The following is a 24851-nucleotide window of genomic DNA, read 5'->3' as shown; positions in this document are numbered from 1 at the left end:
TCTCAAGGACAGTGACAGAGGCTGGAGTTTTAAACTGTTGCTTGTGCAGCTTGTTGCAGCCATTCACGACGCAGCTACCATTTTCCTGAAAACAGCCTCCTGAATGATAAGACGGCCTGCCGCTAGCTTTCTGGTGCAGAAAACTCCACATAATTTCCCTATTAATTCATCGTTCATAGCTTCATGTCACCTGTCCGTAGAGGGTGGCGTCACAGCCGGCAGGTCACCAAGCCACCAAGCTTCAGTGCACACGTAATACTTGTTTCAACCGAGCAAGAAAGTGGCCCCAACTCATTCGGAATGAGTGCATACGAACGGCTCGCTTGAAAACGACGAAAGTACTGCCGACGCAAGAATCTCCGGACTTATAAGCCTGCATGAAATCACGCTTTTTGGATGACTTCGGCCTGCACTGCACATTTTTTTGTTTTGAGAATCGCTCTAGAAGACAGGGAAAGAGTTTAGGGATATGGCACCGGGCAGCGCGCCGTCCTGCGAGGGATGCGCATCTACTGACCGCTTATAACATGCGCTTGTAGTCATTGATAATATCATCATGTTCTAAATGACGCTCACACATCTTAGACGTGCGAGACAGCTGTTCTTAGGATGCAATATCCGCTTCCACTTTCACTTTTTAAATAGGCTGTCATCGCGTGGCGGTGTGAGAAAATGATCGGTGGCATCGTTTCTGTTGCCACTTATGCAGATAGGCGCAAAGCAGGATGTCATGTGTAACACTCGCGTGAAGTCATTTGGTGCACAAATTTCACCACAAAGATGCTTTCCCAATCCCTACGAGCCCCATCCATGCAAGAACTAGCCTGAAAATCCGACTAGCCTGTTACCGCTGTTATTGCAGCGAACGAAAGTGCCGCGCTGGCAGACGACGTAGAAAAGCTCGACTACAGCGCCAGTAGTTCCGGCGTCCAACGCTCCAAGGGAGCAACAGCCACTTCAGCACCGATCGGAGCAGCGAAGCTGACCTGTTTTGGAAACAAATGTGCTAAAATTAGCGTTTATTTGATTGTTTTATTTGTTTTGCAAAACGTTTCCGAGACATTGTGCAGTAAAGTAAGTAGTTTATTATTTAGGTTAACTGCCATATAACACACCGTGAACTATTGCGCAGGGCGCCCTCAGGCGCCGCCCACGATCGGTGTTCACGTCAATGCCTTTCGAGTGTTGCGTCGGTTGCGTGGAACAGCTGCCACACGTGTCTACGTACCGTATGTTCGTTGTGCGGTTGTCGCATTAGTAGGTCAGATTTATTTCACCTCGCTCGTTTTGCACTTCACCGCCTACAATGGCAGAACACACCGTTGAAGCGAATGGCGGGAGCGCAGCTGTTTCGGCAAAGGTGAACTTTGTTACAAGAAACCTCCAGGAAGTGCTCGGTGAAGCCCGAATGAATGAAATCATGAAGGAACGAGATCTGAAAATCTACTGGGGCACAGCCACAACCGGCAAGCCCCATGTGGCTTATTTCGTTCCTATGTCGAAGATTGCCGACTTCTTGAAAGCAGGATGCGAGGTAACCATTCTTTTCGCTGACTTGCATGCATACTTGGACAACATGAAAGCTCCTTGGGGCCTGCTAGAACTGCGTACTCAATACTATGAGCAAGTAATTAAGGCGATGCTGAAGTCGATCGGGGTGCCGTTGGAAAAGCTAAAGTTTGTGAAAGGCTCCACGTACCAGCTGAGTAAGGAGTTCTCAATGGACGTCTACCGGCTTGTGTCTTTGGTAACTGAGCACGACGCAAAGAAGGCTGGGGCCGAGGTGGTTAAGCAAGTCCAGCATCCACTTCTGAGCAGTATGCTGTACCCATTGTTGCAAGCCCTGGACGAAGAATATCTGCATGTCGATGCGCAGTTTGGGGGAGTTGACCAGCGCAAGATTTTCACTTTCGCCGAGAAGTATCTGCCTCAACTGGGCTATGAAAAGCGCATTCATTTCATGAATCCCATGGTGCCTGGCCTGTCGGGCGGCAAGATGAGCTCATCGGAGGAGGACTCAAAGATCGACTTGCTTGACTCGCCGGCGGCTGTCAAAAAGAAGCTGAAGAAAGCCTTCTGCGAGCCGGGAAACCTGGAGGACAACGGCGTTCTTGCTTTTGTGAAGCATGTGCTGGTGCCTCTTCAGAAGGGCGCTGAGCTGGTCATCGAGCGTGATGAGGCACACGGCGGGAACATCACCTACTCGAGCTACGAAGAGCTAGAAGAGGACTTCAAGAATCTGAAGTTGCACCCGGGTGATTTGAAGGCCATGGTCGAGGTGCACTTGAACCGGCTTCTAGATCCGATCAGGGAAACATTCAGCGACCCGAAACTCCAGAAGCTGGCCGCTGATGCCTACCCTCCGCCAACGAAAGCTGTGTTTGATGAAGTGACTCCGCAGCGCCTCGATTTGAGGGTTGGACGGTTCATCGAAGTGAATGACCACCCGGACGCGGACACGTTGTATGTGTCTCGTTTGGACTTGGGTGAACCTGCTGGACCCCGCACTGTGGTCAGTGGCCTGCGGAACTTGGTACCAAAAGAGGCGCTTCTCAACCAGAATTTTGTTTTCCTGTGCAACTTGAAGCCATCAAAGATGCGAGGCGCGGAATCACAAGCCATGGTTCTCTGTGCTTCAGTCCAGGAGCCACGGCAGGTCGAGCCCCTCAAACCACCAAGGTGAGCAGAAGCATGCTTTTGGACGTGTTGCAGCAAGCTTAGTGTGCACTAGTGCTTTCTTTCCCTAATGACAGACATTGCTACTTAGCATTGCGGTGAAAATGTGTGTGCAACAAATATGTGTTATGCAATTAAATAAACTATCAGTATATTAATTGCACAACACCATGCTGTCCTCTGCACCTCCATCTCAGTGTTGTGTGCTCCTGTTACAAGTGCCTGTTACTGTATCAGAATGTACTTGCAGCAAGTTTATTTTGGCGGTGCGAGCAGTAAGCATAGCCAGATATTAACATGCATTCTCTCTAGATGCTATCACGAGTACTAAGTGGAATGCTGCCCCAGTGGTCACCGACGTTAGCCTCTAGTGGAATGGTAGCTCAGAGGAGTCCATTTTTAATGTGGCAATTTGAAGCAAATGTGTTCCTTCTGTTTGCAGCAACTGCACTCCAGGAGACCGAGTGTTTGTTGAAGGCTATGAGGATGCCAGCATTCAGCCAGATGGCCAGCTAAACCCCAAAAAGAAGATTTGGGAGAAGTTGCAGGTGGACATGAAGGTTTCTGCATCCCTGGTGGCCGAGTGGAGAGGCTGTGCATTCCTAGTGAATGGTCAACCTGTCACCTGTACTTCACTCAAGGGAGCACCCATCAAATAAGAGCCTTCACTTATAGGGCAACACCTTAACTTATGCATCCTACACTCAAGTTGATCTTACCCGAGTCCCATTACTCTGGGTAGCTTGAAAGCATCAGAATTGGTGGAATTTGGTTTCATTGGTCTTTGATTGGTCTGTGTTTATTGTGATAAGTAAATTCAGAGTCAAGTATAAGCCCTTTCACTGTTTGCGATGATTTCTTTGATGAAGGTCAGCAACAACGGCTATAATGTGAGAAATCCATCTGTTATGCGTTTGCACTGCACCTGGGAACTATACCATAGGAGTAAACGCACATGCATGCATTGATATTTTGTACCTAAGAATATTTTTGCAGGAATTTTGTATCAAATGTATGCTTTGTATGGGTATCTACACTGACAGATGCATTCATATATCTTGTAAAGGCTTGTATTTCTACTACTCCTGCAATAAAGTGGCGTGCTCCCAGGGAATATTGTCTTTACCTTGCTGACTTGCACAAGAAGTGATGCACGCCGACATCTCATCTTGCCACGGGTGCTCTTGTCACCCACAGGCCAGTAGCTAAAAAGGAAGGTACAGGGCAGTGCACCCCTCCTGCTGTCTATTGAATAGTGCAAAGATAGGCGATTCCTACCTCCAGGTTTTTATGCAAAGTATGTCTAGGCACTGACATAACAGCATGGCATGATGAGTGGGTGTTGTGGATAGCGATAAAGATGTCAGAAAAGATTAACAAAGATGGTTCTGTCAAGTGACAAGGTGAGGCCTTGTCGCTTGGCTTGCAGAAATGCAGCCCAAGGGCTGCATTTTTGCGACATCTGTACTGTAGCATCACCAGTGTTTAGTTTTATACTTAAAAGCCCAATGTGCATGTCATCATCAAATATCATCATTTAGAACAAAAGTAGTGCAGGGTTTTTGGCTTATCTAGTGCGTGGCAGCATTCTAACTAGATATGAAGTTTCAGAATGGTTGTTGTACATGCCTTCTGACCAGTGGAAATGGAAAGCTAGTGGTTCTGGCTCTGCTTCTTTAAAAAAATTCACAAATTGTTATGCTACTAACTTAACACGGCCTATTACAGCAAAAAGTTGTTTACAGCAGGGATGTCTTCATGTTGTCCACATTCCCACCTTCATTGTTCACTGTGGTGTTTGTGGGTACGAGTAAGGCAGAAACGGCACGATTGTAATTATTGGCTTAGCTTTATGTTTGGCCATTATCAATAATCTTTATTATTGCAAGCTGTTCATTATAGGGTCGCAGGTTAAATAAGGTGTAGAGAACTTGGCACAGCCGGCATAAGGGGGTTTGTAATCGGCCTTGCTGCCAGGCACTGCACAACTGATATTAAAGTGAAAGGTATTGGCGCTCCATGTTCTTTGCTGGGGTGGCATGGGTGTTGTGTACCTTGCTGTTATGAGGCAAGAGCCATATGGATTGGCAACGTGCTAGTTAATTTTGTGTTGTTGACACGTAATTAGCAGAGGTACATCTCCTTTTTTCACATCTTCCATTTTCCAGTACTTCAAATGCATATACCTGCAAATTTACTGCGTCACCAAACTCAAGTTGGAATAAAATCTTGCACCCCTCATCTCATGCTGCAAAATAGTCAGAAAATGTCTATCACTCCTCGCTTGGAAATTGTGTTATCACACCAGCCCAGCATGCTTCTGACTGCTTTAATAATCATAAAGCAGTTTTACTCAACATCTGCTCATACCATGCTTTCTTTCACCAGATAACCAGTGAATGGAATCATCTTCGTACTGGTGCAGTTCATCACGCTAATACTGCATATTTAAGGCATTCATTGTAAAAATTGACAATGCTGCAATGATCCACCCTTCATTTAATACCCCAACAGGGGCGTTCGAAGTATCGATAAATAAATAAATCACCTGCATGAAACGGGCTTCCTTGGCACCTTCATCACCAAGCCCTGAAGTGCTATGTTACTCTGCTGGCATGCAACGTAGACATGCCATTTCAGTAACGTTACGTTGCCGGGCTAGTTGGTTTTGCGTGTGAAAGTGGGCGTAGCTCGATGCTATGTGCTTCACTTTCAGAATAAACAGTTGGAAGCTGGCGCCTGTCCTTTGTCTCCTCGTCTTTTTGGCGTGTACTTGTAGCGCCATGTCTTTTAAAAAAAATAAACATACGCCATGTTTTTGAGCTTCATCTGGAGAACAATAATGTAGCGTGAAAGGGTTATAGCAAAACAAAAGCAGTTTGAAGTGATATTACAACAAAAGAATAAGAGATGTGTGAGTGCTGTGTCAAGCTCTGCATCACAAAATATAGATGATTTTATAAAGCATAAATTTTCTGATTAGTTGATCTTGCTCGTTCCATTAAAAGGGGATGTGGGAATCAAATCATGAAAATCTTGAAAAAAAATGGATGTTAGAAAACACCAGATTTGGTATCTATACAGTCTCTTTAATTACGTCACAAAATATTTTCCCTGAAAAGAGCCCCAAACTGACTAAAAAATGTTACCATAGGTAGCCAAAAACTGGCTGAGATATCTGTGAAAATGCCAGGAGTTTCTTGATTCGACTTCCCTGCTTGCAGAAAGCACAGCATGGCAATGGCTTCACAGATTTTCATGCGGTTTGTTGCATTGTGTTTCTTGATAAATTCTTTATGCAGTGAAGTTAGTATATGATTGGTTCGCTAAATGGCCAGTGAGTATTATCGAAAAATCAGCCATCTTGCAAATTACTAGGAAACATAACGTATCAGACTTTTCATACACACTAAACAATATCCCGCTTCCCGCATTTACACAGCACAAATACCTAGGTTTAATTTCATTATCTGATCTTAAATGGGACTCGCACGTGAACTGCATTATGTCATCTGCACTGAAACGACTTTTCTTTCTCAAGAGGTGCAGTCAGACATTAAATTACTTTCCTATAACACTTTTGCGAGACCTGTACTTGAATATCTGAATATAGCCTAGTTTCCGTTTACAGATAAACTAATAAAGAAACTAGACGGAGTTGAAAGGAAAGCTGTAAAATTTACAATAAATACAGACAAACTGAATCACCCACAAAACTGATAAACAACACTGGAATACTCACATTACAGAACCGTGCCAGGCTTGCACGACAGAAACTACTTTATCAACTTATTCATAACATGGTGAACATAGATAGTACAAGGTATATTTCAAAACCAGAAACAAGAACAACGAGACATAAGCACTCACAAACAATGGAAGAATATCGATTCAGCACAGACTGTTTTAGACAGTCGTTTTTTCCGTTAGCTATTAGAGAATGGAATAACCTACCATCAACTGTAACCAGCTCATCTTTAGAAAACATTTTTAGCGACATATGAAGCGCACCTACTAGCTCTGCAATGTGCATTATGAACACCATTTCGTCAGCTCCAGTGCTCCATTTTAAGTAATGAAAATTGTTCTTTCGATCTAGTGTAATGCGTCATGCTGTTCTTATTTATTTTTCCCTTATTGTTGCTCCCAAGTTATTTCTCACTGATTATTATTATTGCTATTAACCTAACAGCCTGTGTTCACATATAGTTGCAACGCTGTGTTTTATGTACGTGCTTTGTTGAATTCTGTTTTTCCCTTCCTGCAATGATCCCGATTGGGATTGGCAGTATTTTAAAGTAAATAAATAAACATTCCTATATTTCTGAATTATTTTCTCATTTTTTCACTCTGTCGCTAATTTTACATTACGATAATGAGTGCATTATAAAAGCATGGTTATATACATTCTGTGTAGAAAAAAAAATAAGGTTGCTAAAACTATTCAGCAACTATTTGGAGAACTTCACTGCATCAAAAAATTCTTTGGGTAAAACTTAGGAGTGACTGCAGACTCCTACCATGTTTTGCTGCCACGCCAGTCTTTCTGCAAGCTTGGTATAGCAGTAAAGCATATAAAAAATTTTATGTCAAAACTACTCAAAATATTGCAGAGAAACTTTTTTATTTAGGCATTCAGTCAACTTGCCACGTACCATCCCAAATTTCATTGCTCTACACAAAAAAAAATTAATTTTGCCTGTAATCCCTGCACCCTCCATAAGTGGTTGAACAGCACTAGAATTGCCAAAGCATGCATTTGCTGTATGTCGGTGATGATCTTTGCAAGCCTCGATTTGGTGTGATGCAGTTTAGCGGTAGCACATCCAAGGTATTGCCTTTCCTCAGTGTGCTTTTGGATGCTATACATGCCATTGATCTAATGGTATTGGTTTCCTTCTGGCATCTTGACGAGGGTGGCCCTGAAATTTTATTTTCTCAAGGAAAAAGGGGCCATTCGTGTGGGACTGCTCGCTTCACCAATTTGGTTTATTGAGAACTAATTTTAATTAAAGCATTCAATACTTTAATATTTCAAAAAAATATTAACCAAGGCATCTATATAATCAACCTCTTAAACTTGAGCAGAATATCAGAATGAAATTGGAGCAAGAGATGCTTTAAAAATAAGGCTTGGAGATCTCAGTACACGAACATTTCGGCACATGTTGTGACCAACTGCAAGTGCCACAAGGCAAACAGGTGCATATTTCACATTGGCTAAGCCACACATTGCCAGCCGTGATTCTGTCGCAGTTAAGGGCAGTCCGGAATGATTAACTGCAGAGCTCCTTGCTCTTGGGAAAAAGTGGACACGCAGACAACCGAGAAAGGTCGTAGTAGGAAATGGTTATCACTATGGCCACGTAAAATCCAATGCAGAACCAAGACCAACTGCTTTCTGCTCAGTCCCATCCTCTGGCAGCCATATGCAGCCTACCCTAGAAAATTGCCCGATTTCATCTCCCCACCCGATTATATGCTGACACAGCTGTTTCCCTTGCCTTGATATCCATTATTAACTGAAGACTGCCACATATTTGCCATTTGCATCACAAGTTTTGTGCAAGTTAGATTCCTCTTTATTTCAGCTGGGATATCAACTCACATTTTTTGTTCTCCATTTATTATGCTGCTGTCAATTACCCTTATCAGTTTTCTTTCTGTAGGTTGTTGAGCTGCCCTTATGAGTTTTTTTTTTTCGCAAGCCTCAAAGTTTTGGCCCCTATAAAAGAGTTCCGACATGTTAAGTCACTTATACTTTCCTTTTGAGGGATTTGATAGGCCACTTCTGGGAACTTAAGAGTCTGCTAAATGCATTCCATAGCATTGTTTTTTGCTATCTACTGCTTTTTACCTTCTGCTGAAATTAACATGTAATAAGAAGTGAAGAGAGATAAATTCCCTTCGATAGACACGCTCCAAATGTAGAGAGATCACAGGTAGTGTTCATGAAGCAGTCTTGGTGAGGAGGGACCACGAGTACCCAAGGACTCAATGCCTGCTAGTGCCAGCTGTCCTCTGAACAAGGGAGGCATAATAATGATATGTACACGGAAAAGCTGCGTAAAGGATTAGCTGATAGATGCCCCCAAGCTTCCTCTGCTGTGATAAGGTCTTGAGCCTTCTGGAAGCAATTGGTGGTAGAGGAATGCCACATCTTCAAGTCAGGATCTCCTGCACTAAATCTGCGACAAAGTTTCGTTAGTACCTAACATTGCCTTTTTGCTGTAAATGGACACATAAAGCCCCTAGTCAAAGTTTGTTGAAAATGCCAAGAAATTGTGCTGGCGCAAAATGGGTGCTTATGAATGCTGAAGTTATGAAATAGAAATGCCGAGAAGTACCGGCTGAATTTTGTAAAAATCAAGTGCTGAAAGTTTAACCACTCCTATAGTTACCATTCACCCTGCTGGCTAAGGAGGCAAGTCATTCTGCTGCTAAGTGCAGCATTACAAGCTTTATGGCCACAGTTGCCAGATTTACTTTCAGGCGATGCATAAGTGACATAAGTATCGATTACGATATCAATGAATAATTTCAAGTTGAGAGAAATTAGATTTTAGCCAAAACAAAGGGTGTTACATACCGTATTTACTCGTGTAATTTGTGCACCCCTAATTTATTACCTGGGTTCCTAAAAAAAAATGCATATTTTATGCTCCCTGCTGCGTCAGACCACCAGCATGCACACGGGTTCGCGCAGGGCAGTGCGGCTGTGAAAGGTGCGATTGGTGAGAGGTCAACTGCGTGCAGTTTACCCAGCTTGCTTGCGCTGGCAGTCACTTTCCTGGGCGTACAGTTGCAAGAGCAAACTTCCGGTAACCTCCAGCTTGTGCCGAATTCTGAAACTACCTAACAGTTTGCTGCTAGTTGGCAGAGCCGCACGCGAGGGTGTCGTTCCATTGCTTTTTATCTCCATTTTCTTTGGACTGCTGGCTTTGAGACTGTATCGTTGCGCGTGTATTGCTCTGAGCTGCGCACATGCAGTCATGCCATCAGACAGGGAACCACATAACATGCGACAGAGTGGGAAGGGGTGCGAGTCTTATGTTTGGAATCGTTTTTTTTTTACCCAGTGAGGAGAGTTGGGGGGTCAACGTATAGGTGGAAATATATAGTACATATTGTGCGCAATGAGCTTTGTAGAGCTTTTTCGGACATGTTCACAAAATTTTTGCGTAATTTGCACACCCCCTTTTTAAAGCCGTAACATACAAGAAAAAAAGTGCACAAATTATGTGAGTAAATGCGGTATATAAAGTACTTACATCATTAACTAGTAATCCATACCAAGTAACCGGTAAGCACCTAAAAGCTGTGACAAACAACAGGGATTGAAGAAATAAGATACATAAACACGAAGCAATACCAGCAGTTTTATGATAAATTTGTAGCAACAGCCAGCCATTATGTGGCAGTCACTGAGGCTGATTTTAATGTACAGGCATGTGCAAATGAGGGGAGACCACACAAATGATAGAGTGTGTTTTTTTTGTCGAAAAAGCAGTGCCCGACGGAAATGCACAGGCAAGCAGGCTAGCATATTAGGGAGGGCTTACAGCGCATATATCAACAACATGCACCCACCGCCAGATAGCCCTAACAAGCAGTTTTGCCTCAGTTCGCGTGGTCTATACTTTTGCGCATGCCTGCACATCTGTGAAATGTACAGAAATGTCATTCAGACTGCAGCAGTGTACGTACAATGCAAGGCAAAAGCCACTCAGAGAATGAGAGCCATGGACAAGCAGGAAATAAAATGTTGCATTTTCCGATCTTCTCCTGCATCAATATGTCTACAAAGAAGCAGAGACCAGTCAGACCACACAAAGTTCATAAATAAACGGTTTATTATGTACATATGTATACGTCTATATATATATATATATATATTTATATATATACTTGATTATTTATATATGCTTGTTCACAGAAGCAACCTTTGCTCAACACAGTAAATACATATGTACAGGGAAAAAATAAAACTGTGACATTCACACTTTGAAACTGCACTAGTGGTAGTCCTGCACAAGAAATGTACAGCTTGTCTATATTGCACACGGGCATGGGTGTAAACTTCAGTTATCTCACAAGACTGAAAGTCATTGTGTGCTCTAACCTATTACAGCATTCTATTGTAACAACTGCCACATGCAGTAGAAATGCGTGGCCTGCACATGCCAGTCAGAAACAATGGCTGAGGAAAAGCCCTTTGAAGGAAACACATGCCTCCTGTTCACGCGCAGAGAAACAAGAAATGAATAGATGTAAAATGTCTATAAATAGGCACTTACAAAAACAAACATGCACAGCTAGGAGTTGTGGCAGGAGGATCACGGATGTAGAACCCAGAAGCTTGTTCTCATTTTGCTTCGCCATTGCCAATGAACACAGTGCCACTCTTATGTGCGCTTCATTATGACTTGTCTTTGTATCACACACAAAGAAACTTGTGCCAATCCAGCATTGACGACTGCTCTTTTTCCCAGTCACAGCATTCTCTAATACTGGTTGCAAAATGAAGTCTGCCAAGTTGTCCTCTACAGAAATTAATATTGCAATGTGGACTCGCACATGCTGTAACTTGAAGAACAAAAAAAGTGTCGCAACACTATGCTCACTTCATGGCACACGGCACAATATGGCCAACTTTGTAACTCTATTTCACATATTGCATAACCAAACATGGCTCACACATGCCGCACCCAAAAACCTTGTCTTGTTCTGGCTCGCTTTAGGATTACAACTGCAGGTTACTGCATTATTACAAAGCCACTCTATGGTGAATGGTAAGGCTCCTGTACAGATAGCTTTGCTGTCCTGTATTTCAAGGATTGGAAATTCTAAGAACCTACATGCTTCTTCATTTATTAAAACATACAACCACTGGATATCAAAAAAGCCAAGAACGCAGACAGAAGTTGCACTACCTATCACCTGACCAATGTCTACCATGCGAGAGCAATGAGAGCAATAGTAGACTCACCTTGAATGAACAAATGAAATGTCAAAGCTAGCACAGCAGCATTCATTCAAAGGCATTATGGTGCAAGACTACTTGTACAGCTTTTCAAGCCTTGCAAACTGTCATACGATTATAAAGGTTGAAAGCACACTACATCAAAACAGCATGCAATGAGCTTTGTACCATGGCAGAACATTAGGTAGGAGTGCATCCTCAAAACAGCCAAGCAGCACTACACTCAACGCAGAAATCTGCCCACAACAGATCCCTGCTCAACACTGGATGCAAAACAACCAACTTCAACTTATACCAGCGTAAGGGGAAGGTCATGCTCCACAAATGCAGGGCCATAAATACAGCAAGCCAAGGGCACAGCCCATTATGCACCGAGTATTGGTGTTCTTCTCCACCCTGCCCTGGAAACTGCAAACACCAGCAAACCGCTTGCCACATATGTACAAGGACTCCCACCGGGAAATGTTTTTGGGTGCCCCAGAGACTTCACAAGACTTCCTGCATGTCACAACAAGTCCCCATGAGCACACTGGCATGCACATCAGCAAGGCACAGTTCTTGTGGCTACTGACTACAGCATTGTATCTAAAGAAGACACGACAAATGTGCAGCTGTCAGGCACGTGCACTCCATGATGTTAAAGCCCATGTACGTGACAGACGTTCCCACCTTGGGTTTTCACTCGTGTCAAGAGGCACGAGTGAAACGGGTTGCAAATTGTTTTCTTGTTAAAGCAAACAAATTTAGAATGTATGCATGCATGCTTGAATATACCTGCAACCTTAAAAAGTATGTCAGAAGAACTGTTTGCTACCTTTTAGGAAACCTGCCAATGCACCTAGTACACAAAGTACACGCTAGCCTTTCCGGCCATCTGTCGGGCATTGTCAGACAGTGGAAAAGTGTGCATCCGGTCAGCGGCCGGGCATTGCTTGACGCATTTTATGTAGTGAAAAGAGCCCCCCCCCATCTCATGGAGACAGCTGTAGCCTGCAGATTAGCATTTCTTTTTTTCTCCCGATAGATGGGTGCATCGTACCAATGCAGAAATATATCTTATCAGGTGATTTTGGAGGCCCTGAAATAGTATGAAAACAATGCGGCGTGGCTTGCATCCCACTGCTCGTCTTTTCCGGACAGCTGTCAAATGATTTTGCTGAAAGCGAAGATGACTTCAATGCCGATGAAAACTATGTGCGTCCTTTGATAATAAAATTAGCGGTGATCAACTGGACCACACAGAAGAAATGCGATAGCATGTTTCTTTCATTTATCAATCTATTCCAGTTCCCGATTCTATTCCCACTCAGAGTTCATAGTCGTTCACTCTCCAATCTATTCCAATTCAGACTACGCAACTACACAAGGTATATCGCACTGTCAGATCGTAGAGAGTCCTCATGCCATTATCGGCACAGTGGCACAGCAGTTAAGCAATGTGTTACCGTACTGGCAGGTGACTGCTTCAAACACAGCCACTGGCGGCACCTGCAAGACACAGGTTGCCCTTCCCGAGCAATGTGAGATGCGATAGCTCCGGCAAGCTTCATTTTTGCGCTGGTAGTTCTTCGGGAGGCTGTATGGTTTGCAGGTAGACTGTTGTCCGAGTCACTTTCTGCTTAGTCATTTTCATTTTTGCAGAGTCATCCTTCATCCCTCCTCTCTCCTACAAGTGGAGAGGAGGAGGAGGAGGAGAGGGGGTCAGATGGAAACAGTCACATCTCCCTAAACACCACCTAGCAGGTGGAGGCTTTACACAGATGCCGCCGGACAGTTTTCACCTTCATGGCACTCCTAATGTTCTCGCATTAAAAAGTTGATGTCAAGAGTAACTTCAGACAGTGAAACTGAGGAATGCAGCAGTGAAACCTGCAGCGATGATGATATACCGAAGAACGGTCCTAGAAATACCACACATCGAAGAAGTTCCGTAGAAGACATAGCAAAGCAGAAAAAATGCTGTAGATAACTATTTACAACCAAATTACCCTTTCCTTCTGAGGGGCAAGGCCCAAAGGAATGCTGACTGGACCACTAGTTGGTGGGGAAACTACACCTGACAGGAAAGGGTTAATGCCCTTTGAGGACTGTGAGCACAAGGTACCTGGTGAGCAGTACCTAGTCCATGAAGAGCAGACCGGTGACTGAGTAACACATTTGCTTGCAGTTTACGTTTTGCCCAAACAGATTTAACTCCCATCAAATGAACAACTTCAATAGCAGCTCTTCCAGGGTTGAAATAGACAGTTCAAAACAAGGATGGTGATAAATTTCAAGACAAATTATTATATTTTATTGCTAAGCATTAACGATAAGTGTACTCAAAAGTATACAACATATCCAACAATTTTCCCTCTCTGAGCACTGGATGTGCATCATGCTTGTCTTTGCTTGCTATGTTTGATTACATCGGTAAGGTTGTGGCAGCTGTTTTTGTTAATAAAATAAGGCCTTGTAAAAAGCACGTAGTATAAAAGTGATGCAACCCAAGAAATTGTGAGCACCTAAAATTTTTGAGCACGTATGAGCTTTACCTGCTGTTATCAACATAATTTTGGACGACATACTTCAGCGGTGTAGCACTGCAATAGCGAAGCGACACTCCACGAGAAAAAAAAGAGCACTCATAGAAAGTGACATAGCAATTTCCCGCTCAATTGGGTATAATAAACACCTATCACTCACAATAACACTTCGTGGCCTTACTCTACTAGCATAGCAAGCAAAGCTGAAAGGACGAATGCCAGACTCCAGTGCTGTGTAGATGTCGAACCAATCGCTTGTGCATACAAGTTCACTGAACACCCAAGGCACTCACTGTGCTGGTCATCGCAATGCCAAATGTTACTGTCACAGTAAACGATCCATTGTTCATTTTAGCTGCAGCTGACCCAGCATTAGAAACCAATCATGGAGCTATTTGCAAAAATTTTTGTGATTGCCCACTGCTGTATACTGTGTCACAAGTGCTGAAAGAATGCCACAGCGGAATGAACACAGCAAAAGATACAGCCTCAGTATAGTAAAAGGTCATTAAAAAATTTGGCCCCCATTATTTCAGACATCCTGATAACTCAACTGCTGGCTTGGTCCCGGCCAACCCCCACGCAAGTCTGTGGCATTAGACGCTCATTAATTCGTGTGCTACAGGTCTTGCACAGGTTGATTCGAGAAGGCTCCCAAAGGGAAGCCACGCCCAGGTATGACCGGTGCAGGCACAGCAAAATATCATCGAAACAGCCCTACTCAAAACCTGAATTCCATGCTGCAGAGTCGCTCGTGCACTTCTGACGTGTGCGTGATGGCCGGTGTGATAACAAACAGGCGGCCCTGTGTCAGAGAACAGTCTGACCGCTTAGTTTCGGTTTCGTTTTTCCAAGCTCTGCATTGCACAGCAGCAACGGTGGATCGACTAGCCAGCATAAGCCAGCCATGCTAGCCCAGCAGAGCACCATTTCGAACGCTGATTGGTACATCGCTCATGTTTTCTACCCCACCCGCCCATTTTTTTTCTTGCTGTTTCGTCGCCACTAAGCAATTGCCTTCATTTTCATACTCGTGGTTCTGTACTTGCAGTGCGCCAAAACTGCGTGCTCTTCATGTGCCGTTCGCATTTGTGTGGTGAAGCCTCCTCACCCATGACAGTACCATTTATGATTGGTGTTACGCGGTAGCAGCAGGGCTTTACCACGTCACACCATGAAGGTTGCAGGAGGCGCTCACGATTCTGAAGGAGCTCTGCTTTGTTGGTCCCGAAAGTATGCACGCAATAAAGCACTGATGGAAATGTGAAAAACAGTCATTGCCGCGCTGTTCTCATCCCAGATTCAGGCACTTGTTGCCCAGTCTTTCGCCAAATAAATTTACCTTGATGCAAGCAGTTCTTGACAGCTTTTTCGGGGTCACTAGATAGTTCGAACATTTTCCCCTGTCCCTTGAAGTTTGAAAATTAAGGAGTTTATACTGTACTTGTAATGACTTAAAGCAGTGTAGGAACATAAACAAGGATAAGGTGTGCATGTGTGTGTATGTGTGTTTGTGCTTGGAAGTGTGCCAACGTTGTAGTTGTTGCAAGTTGGTCAAACTGAGCACACATGCATACTTCAAAACAGTGTGGAAAGTTTGTATGACCGTACTACAGTAGAATCATGCTGTTACATTTTTCATGAGACCACGAAAAAGAACTGTACCAGCCGGGTAATACAGCAGTTGAATACAGTGCGTGAAGAGATAATGCAGCATTGTCTGCCTTTTTCTTTCTTTTTTTTTATATTGTAAGCGCAACATGCTTTTTTCGAATTTGCAAGGCTTTGCGACTCTCTTCATCGAGAGCACCTTAAATGCCCCATAATGGCTCTGTTTGCCTGAACAGCTGCCGGTGAAAGGGTGGCAGCATCAAAGAGGGAGTGTGCACAGAGCGGTCCATATTGTGGCATACATTTGCTTCTACACTGTTTTCTCAGCGGCCACACATGACCCTTGTCTATTGGAATTTAGAAATTTAGTCCTTTAAGCTGCAGGCTACAAGAAAAAAGTGGATGATAAAAGGAAAGCCTTGGAGCCAACCCGTCAACTGCGTCTTGTACAATGCTGTCCGAATGACATAGCTTTGTTTTTGTGCTTTCAGTTATTTGCATGCATATCGCAGCAGCAATGAGACTGCACCAACTGCTGAAACAAAATTCATGCTGCCCATAAGCGTGCATGCGGCAGCATGGCTGCGGTGTGCCGTTGGAGTGTGGAGTTCCATTTTGGAGCTGCTGTGCCATCACTGTAGCGTGTGTGCTAAACATTGGATGCCAAAATGCCTGCATAGAGTAAAGCACCTGAGCGAGGCTACATTTGCAGCATTTCATGTGGGAACACTACTGAAATTGAGATGCGACGGCCGAGTTTGTATCACACGAGTTTCTATGGGGGCTATAGTAGGACTGACTAACTGCAACAAGATTGTGCAAGTTCCAGAAAAGAACTAACCGACTACAATTACAATTACTCCATCTGAAATGCAACTGTTTTCAGTGGTCAATTACAGCCCCGAAAAAAGTAACTGAACAATTACAAGAAAGTAATCGATTACTACTACGTTAGTTTCCTTCGAACTTTTATTAGCATGAGGGAAATATATATGTAGAATAAGCTAGTGCAGCTACCTTGATCTGTTGTCTATTGCAATTCATACACTGTAAATTTTTAACCAGCAGTTTTTTTCCAAATTTTCACCGGTATTTTTTCCATGCTTCCTTGCGACTGTGACTACATCAGCAGCGACACTGACGGCTCTCTCTGTGTATGCACTGGAGGGAAGGGTGAGTTATAACTTAAAAAGACCTTGTGTACCAGCTTGTATTTACGCAAGGCTTCACGCTTCGTTGCTAACGCACTCTGAGGGGAAAAGGCTCAAGCTCACTAAACCTGACATTCCGTTGTGCCATCATGAAGAAATGCAAGCCACAGAACACAGGGTTAGTCAAATGCAGGCCGCTCAGGCTTGCATGTCCCGACATCATTGCGCACATAGCTTTTACGCAACCTGACCATTGTCTCTCTATCGCGAAGGAATATTCGGCACTAGAACTAGTGTTTGCCAGCATGTTCCGGTTCTCGAAGTCATACTGGTGGTTATGACTCGTTTTTCGAACAGAAGGTAACTTTTACAAATAACTGATTCTTTGAAGAAGAAAAAATAAATAAATAAAAAATTGAATTACTGCGAATGTTACTCCTTGAAAAAAATAATAAACGCATTACAAGAAATCAATTACTTGTAATGCCGTACGCACAACTCTGACTACAGCGTAGCAGCTGGGAAAATGCAGCATTCAATAACATAACAGCAGGATTCTATTGTATAACTTTGCCTTATAACAAAACAAGATTCACAATGAAATGCAGGGCTTACTGCTTCCCAAAAAAGTATACAATGGTTGAAAAGTGGTGAAATGAAATTTAGCAATTAAAAAATGCAGCATAAAGGCCAAGTTCTGCAGCTGGGCACAAGCCCTTTTTGCACAAGCCATTTTTGTCCAGTTCGATTGCCTAAACTTGAGACATGGCATCTCCAAGCCAAAACAATGAATTGCCCATGTGCCGGAGCATAGGTGGAATTCACTGCCTTTTATTCTGACTCAGTTGCCACATGTATTGTGTCAGCTTGGTATATGCAGATGGCTGCATTTAACTAATTCCTGCAGGCTCCTGTTTGTAAAACAGTGTCAGCCAAAATAAAGATATACTATTAAAAACTGATCATGGCAGCCAAATCCGGTCCTTAGTCTTTCAGTAATGCCACAAGCTGTGCAAACATGAAATCTTCATGATCACATGACCCCTGCTTGGACTATGAGACGCAGTGAGGATTTATGATGAGTTCAACAGCCAATGCGCAACAACGTCACTACCTGCGGTGCTCGACATGCAGAGGTGTACAGTTCTCCTATGCCTTGCACCTCAGATGTGGCCACGGCAGAGAGTTAAATCCAGGCCAAGCAACCACATGCCAAGTGCAGTGTACAATGCCAGTGTGCTATGAGGATGCTCATGAAAGTGTTGTTGTGTAAGACCGCTGCCCTGGTGTAGGCTGTACTCTCCCGTGATGTGGCTGGGAAGACTCTGTTGCATTCCTTTCAAACTTCTGCGCCAGCGCGGCTACCCCTCCTACAGTGGAGCGCCAGTTGACTGGTGTGGGTCGGGAGTTGACTGGTGTGGGTTGTGAGCTGGCAGGTGTGGGTCGTGCAGGCAACGGCCTATTCACAACACGGTTCTGCGCACTGTTTGGCTCATCATGCACAAAGGCTAGTGGGGTGCCTGCAAACTCTAGACTTGTGGCACAGTCATCGTACAGAGGCCCGTCAGGGGGTGCAGGTGGCCGTGGCGGGGGTGGATGTGCTGGCCGAGGACCGTTGCTGCGCTGGCTTGCCGAGCGTGCTACTCGCGGGCGCCCACGCATGCTCCCCTGCACAGAAGTCACACAGCCAGAACACAATTGGTGAACTGAAGACAAGCATTAAAAGAAAGCATTATGCCAGCACAAAGAAGGTAGTTTTTACTCCCAAGAGGACCTTACGGTGACTGACCCGAATAAAGAGCTAAGCAAGTGTGCACAAATGCAGATAAGGTTATCGTGCCATATCAATTACAAAGCTCAAGATCTTACAGCAACCAGGCTGCTACTAATGACTGAGAACTATAAATTGTAGGGCCATATACTATGCACTGCAAAGCACACACAATTAATGTATAAATAGGGTTCTGTGCTTCTTAATTTTTCTTTGAAGTGAATATGAAAGGCGTTTTTGGAAAAAATTTGTATTTTTTCACAACTTTCATCTGCTGTGCATCAAAATTAGGAGTTTTCCAGATCTTTGATGGCACTGATCTTGAAGCACATAGACAAGTGTTTGCATTTATGAGCAATGAGTGAACATAGAAAGACAACTACAGTAACACCTGGATCATTTGAACTCTCTTAATTTGAAATCCCATAATTTCGAATATAAATTTAACCGGATAATTCGAAGCGGCGGCCTGCATCAAACTGGCTGATTCGAAGATCTTGGGTGTTATGTGGGAATGCCCGATCCCAATTTCCCCACAAATTGGTGAAATGCTGGCCTATCGGAGCTGCAAGGCGGCGCCGCAGAATGTTGCAGCTGCTCGACAGGCCAATATTGATGCAAAGCCCCAGTACTCCTAGCACAAAAACCAGCCTATGGTATGGTCTGTGGATTGCTGAAGCGTGCATCTGCAGAGGAAACAATGTACTACACTATAATGCAACCGTGGATATCAGCTTCAAAGTAACACGCTCTTGGGGCTTCGTCCCGGCACGGCAAGACTGAAAACAGCTATGTGCACGCTCCTTGCTCCTCTCCAGCCTGTCAGTGATCAAGGCAGTGTCTAGTGGAGGTGCTGACATCGAAACATCTCCTAACCCTAGTAGCGTCAGAGAGTGTCCGCGACTTGTTGGCTGCGCGCAATGCAGCGCCATTTCTTTGAATGATGTGAGGGTTACAGACATCTTTGAGTACCGCCGCACATCAGTCGACCTTCAGAAAAATGAGCATTCGAAATTGGGGGGGGGGGGGGGTCGACCTATATGCGAAGCCGACCTATTGTGGGGTCTAAGACAGTCTTGGACGAGCAGAGGGCTGTACCCGCATGCCGATGCCCATTCCTGGCAGGAAGCGTGGGGCTCCATGCGTTGAAAAAAGTTAATTCGTAAGCAGATCGGTTCCGATGAAGAGAATTCAAGCTGCATGCCGTTTACTTGGCTTGTTTTATTAGCAGTTGCTTCCTCAGACAAGTAGTAGGTTGCACGAAATCAAGCTTCCGATTAGAGTCACTGGATAAGTTTTTAGAGTATTAGATCCTCCTCTCCTCGCCAGTGGATTCGGAAGCTTCATGGCTTCCCCTGCCTGATGTTCTTGGCATTGCATATATCCGTGTTTCCCTGCGTATCTGCCGCCGCAACTCATTACAATTGACAAATTAAACTTCGGCGCGTTGTCATAGCTGTCTTTGGAAATATTTTGAATGGATACTCTAAGAAACCAAGAAATAATTTTCGTACCAGTTGACGCAGTACCTTGTGCATGCACGCGAGTTCTAGAGGAAAGCCCAGAGGCTTTGGCAGCCCGCTGCTCTATGGAAACCGCCTTCAAATACTGGTACTGGCTGTTTAGGCAGCACTGGGCTGTGGCAGCCATGTTTGATCCAAGTTTGGTGGCACGGGCAAAAGGAATGTGGTATTCTGCAAACTTATCCAGTGACTTCACTTCCGATAATAACCGGGGCATGCATCGTGCCGGAATCTAAAACTACAGGACCGTTTGCAGTTCGGTTTGCCGCCAGTCAGCCGGGCTGCACGCGAGTGTGGAAGGCAGAGGAGAGTGCTGTTTTTTCACTCGTGGTCTCCACTAGCTTCAGACTGCTATCCTTATAATTGCTTGAAGCAACAAAACAAAGTTTGGCTGCGGAATGAGGCGGGCAAGGGAATGGGTGCTCCAAATAAAGGTACGCATTGACCTATATTTGGAGTCAATTTTTTTTTCTTGCCCAGCAAGGATAATGAGTTTGGGGGTCGACTTTTAAGCAGCAATATATGGTAACTGCAAAGTTCATCTAATATAGGTAGTGCGTTCCCGCAGCAAAATTTTCTGCTTGGGTCCCATTTGTTTGGTGTACTTGGTTAACTTGAAAACCTGGTTAATTCAAATATTTTTCACGGTCCCGATGATTTTGAATTAACGAGGTTTCAGAGTATGATTATCAGGTTGATAGGTCTTTGCACTGCCAGCTGTATCATCTATTTTGTGCTTATCTGAATAAATACGCACACATTCTACAGTATTGTGGCCCATGACCACAGTTCAATGTTGTCATGTGAAAGCAAAATACATCAAATTTTTTTAGGCTATTACTACTGGCGAGCACTGCACATGGTGCACAACACGAAAGGGCCAGTCAGTTACAAGCTAAGTCTTCCAAGCTAAGTCCTTCTGCTGTGTTCGGAGTCCACAATTTCCTTTTCAGCATACACCTAATAAACTTAAAACGTAACTAACTGTGTAGTCTCAGCAGTGAAGCCTGTGAGTGGGTCTGGGGAACGATGTCCATGCCCTGTGTGAAACTATTCTCTAGCTCCATCGCTGCACATGCCATACATGCCTCTTGTAGGGTTCGGCGCGCTGTCGCATCTTTTTGTACATGTGTTGCGAATATTCCGCGAGAGGGCAGTGACCTAGGCTGCGCGTCCGGTTTTGTTTTATTTTGTTTTGCTTTGGTGCACGCCGTTAGAAGGGGACTCGTGCCTTTTTGGTTAGTCTCCCCATTCGTCCTTGCGGTTTCCTTCGCCGCTCCGGACGGCGGGGCTATCTGCCGGCCTCGACCTTGGACCCCTGTCCCCTTGGCGGATTGCGAGACCACCTAGGGAGCAACTCGTGGGTAAGGGAAAACGCTGACATCAGTTCTGAGCTTTCCTATTCGTCAAAACTGATGAGCCGCAGTTAGCAGTTTATTTTTACGTGTGGAAAGGGGCGCGGGCATCTTCGGGGTGTACCCGCGAAGGGAGCCGCACCCGTGTGCTTTGGTCTCTAGCGACTCCTAGCTGGCAGGCGCTCGGTCTGGCCGAGTGCGGAGGGAGTGACCGTTGAGAGCTGGTGCAAGGCGCGCCAGTTTGACTGTTGGGACGCGGTGTCCCTCGCCTCTGTGCAGGTGGTCGGCTAGGCAGGCCGCGGATAGCTGTGGCCGTATACTGACTTTTGTTTGTCATCATCATCATCATCATCAGCCTTACTACACCCACTGCAGGGCAAAGGCCTCTCCCATGTCTCTCCAATTAACCCTATCCTTTGCCAGCTGCATCCACCCTTTGCCTGCAAACTTCTTAATCTCATCCGCCCATCTAACCTTCTGCCGCCCCCTGCTACGCTTACTTTCTCTTGGAACCCACTCCGTTACCCTTAAAGACCAGCGGTTATCTTGCCTTCGCATCACATGCCCTGCCCAAGCCCATTTCTTTCTCTTGATTTCGACTAGGATGTCATTAACCCGTGTTTGTTCCCTCACCCACTCTGCCCACTTCCGATCTCTTAACGTTACACCTATCATTTTTCTTTCCATGGCTCGCTGCGTTGTCCTTAACTTAAGCTGAACTCTTTTCGTTAGCCTCCACGTTTCTGCCCCGTAGGTGAGTACCGGTAAGATTATGCTGTTGTACACTTTCCTCTTGAGGGAAATTGGTAAACTGCCACTCATGATCTGCGAGAATTTGCCATATGCGCTCCACCCCATTCTTATCCTTCTAGTTATCTCCCTCTCATGATCCGGATCAGCTGTCACTACCTGCCCTAAGTAGACGTATTCCGGCACAATTTCTAGGCTCTCGCTGCCAATTGTGAACTGTTGTTCCCTTGCTAGACTGTTGAACATTACCTTGGTTTTCTGCATGTTAATTTTTAGACCCATCGATCTGCTCTGCCTGTCTAACTCGTTGATCATGATTTGCAGTTCACCTCCTGAGTGACTCAGCAAGGCAATGTCATCAGCAAATCTCAGATTATTTAGGTATTCTCCATTTATTCTTATTCCCAACTGTTCCCAATTCAGGCCTCGAAATACCTCCTGCAAACATGCGGTGAACAGCATTGGCGATATCGTGTCTCCTTGCCTGACGCCCTTCGTTATTGGAATTTTATTGCTGACTTTATGGAGGACTATAGTAGCTGTGCAGTTGCTATATATATCTTCCAGTATTTTGACTGTACCCAGCTGTAAATAGCCTGTATAAAAGTTCGTTTCTCACTAAATCGCTTCGCCTGCAAGTCATATCATCGAGAAGCCTCCAAGCGGTGCATCCAGTTTCTGGAAATCACCGGACCAACACCATCGGCAAACTTTTACTGGCGCAGTCGACAGTACTGGTGCTCTGCAGCGGCCCCGAGGAACGGATGAAGACATCCATGGAGAGAACGACGAAGTTCGGCATCCAAGGCGAGATACCGAAAGGACGACAGGCTACGGGGGTACGAAGGTGCGAACCGCATCGGGCGTGAAACGCCGAAGACAAGGCCTTCAACAGACACAGAGTGGTATCCCTGAGCAACGGCGGCAGTTGGAAGATTCAAGCGGACATGGCCTTCAGCGGACAGAAAACGGCATCCCCGAGTAAAGGCAGCAGCTAGCGGCTTCAGTCGACACCTGGTCCGAGGTCGCTTCCATCCCTGCCCGAAAAGAGGACCCTGAGCGCAGCTCCGAGTGAGTTCCCTGGTTCCTTCGTTTTCTTAGCGGTCACTGTTTGACTAAGGCTTGCGTAGTTGATGATAACCCGATTTGGTCATCTTAACCCCGACAAGGCATCTATGATTGACAGCGGTAGTGACAGTGGTGACAGGGGGGACGGTGGAGACAGGGGCAGCAACGAGGCGTTGGGGTCACGGCATTGCCAAAACATTGAGAAAGAGTTGGAATTGTATGAAAAAAAATAAGAGCCATAGAGCTCGAGATGCAAATCATGCGTTCTCGAAGCCAGAATGCGGCGCCTTCCGAGGACGAGCGGTTGAGACAGTATGCTAAGCTACTTGCCGGCGTGTTCCCCAAATTGCCGGCAGACGGTGAAGTACCCGTCTGGTTTGAGTCAGTGGAATGCCTGCTCGTGGCTTACAACGTGCCGAAGGAACATTGGGCGCAGCTTGTGTTCCCGGTGCTGGCTGAGCGGGTAGCCTACTTATCGACACGGTTCACCGCAGAGCAGCACAGGGACTATGACAAGTTGAAGGCGGTGGTCCTAGACGTGTTGAAACTTTCAGCCGCAGAGTATCAAAGGCGGTTTTCTGGGGCCACCAAGCGCCGCGAAGAAACCTGGAAGGCTTTTGTCACACGTGTCCAGAGTTACTTAAATTTTTATTTGAAGTCACGATGCGTGTCGTCTTTTGACGGAATATTGAAGCTACTGGTTGCCGACCAGCTCAAGGCGGGGCTATCAGAAGAAGCACATAAATATGTCAAGCTGCGCGAGGTTGAGAAATGGCTGAATGCGGATGAGATAGCTGCACTGCTACAGACATACGAGGAAGCCGCCGGGAAGGGAAGCGCTCAGAGGAAAGCCGACAGCTTTAAAGGTTTTGACACGCCCCCAAAACCGAGAACTGAAGCCACACCTACGCAGAAGCATGGAGCAGAGCGAGGAGACAGAATAGCCGCAATCAGGCCAGGAGGAGAAAAGAAAAAGGTATCGCGGTCGGGTGGCTGTTTCCGATGCGGAAGCTGGAGACATGTCGCGAACTGCCCATTTGATCGTGAGAACCCAGCTGATAGACGAGAGAATTTACCGCGCGATGATAGGCTAACGGCACGCGTGTCCACCCATGCCTTGCAATCCACGCGTCCAGTGCTCAGGGACATTAAAATCTGCTCTAGGGAAGCGGTTATTGGCGCTATTGTGGACACCGGTGCAGATATCACCGTAGTGCGCGAAAGCTCACTAACAGACTATCAGAGCAAGAAGTCATACTGAAGGAGGCTCAGCAGATGCCAAATTTCCCACTGCTCACTGCCCAACACAAGTCTGGGCCCCTTATTGCTCCATGTTAAGGGCCTCAGCTTAAAAAGGTGAGAAATGGGAGAAAAAGAGAAAAATGAAGGCATGAAGACACGATTTGTGAGGCACTATTTTCACCTTTGTCGACATTTG

General features: G+C 45.2%; 2 protein-coding genes across 2 annotated transcripts in view; one reads left to right on the top strand and one right to left on the bottom strand.

The window, feature by feature from the left end:
- The first annotated feature begins 1159 nt into the window (after positions 1-1159).
- On the top strand, positions 1160-3533 carry LOC144112823 (tyrosine--tRNA ligase, cytoplasmic-like). The gene is made up of 2 exons (XM_077645637.1): positions 1160-2679; positions 3119-3533. The coding sequence occupies exons 1-2, from the start codon at positions 1307-1309 to the stop codon at positions 3333-3335; spliced, it is 1590 nt and encodes a 529-aa protein (XP_077501763.1). The 5' UTR covers positions 1160-1306; the 3' UTR covers positions 3336-3533.
- Positions 3534-15188: 11655 nt separating this feature from the next.
- Positions 15189-24851, bottom strand: part of LOC144112822 (disintegrin and metalloproteinase domain-containing protein adm-2-like) — a 51133-nt gene continuing 41470 nt past the window's right edge. The window contains exon 16 of the mRNA XM_077645636.1: positions 15189-18614. Coding sequence (XP_077501762.1) covers positions 18198-18614 — 417 coding nt within the window. The 3' untranslated portion in view covers positions 15189-18197. The remainder of the gene's footprint in view (positions 18615-24851) is intronic.

This window comes from Amblyomma americanum, chromosome 1 (assembly GCF_052857255.1).
Source record: "Amblyomma americanum isolate KBUSLIRL-KWMA chromosome 1, ASM5285725v1, whole genome shotgun sequence".
NCBI classification, from domain to species: Eukaryota; Metazoa; Arthropoda; class Arachnida; order Ixodida; family Ixodidae; genus Amblyomma; species Amblyomma americanum.
This window is presented reverse-complemented; position numbering and strand designations above follow the sequence as displayed.

Bases quoted from the DNA above. Each gene is read 5' to 3' on its own strand.
- LOC144112823 (XM_077645637.1), top strand. From the start codon at position 1,307: ATGGCAGAACACACCGTTGAAGCGAATGGCGGGAGCGCAGCTGTTTCG. The intron at 2,680-3,118 runs GTGAGCAGAAGC...TTCTGTTTGCAG, and splicing joins GAGCCCCTCAAACCACCAAG to CAACTGCACTCCAGGAGACC.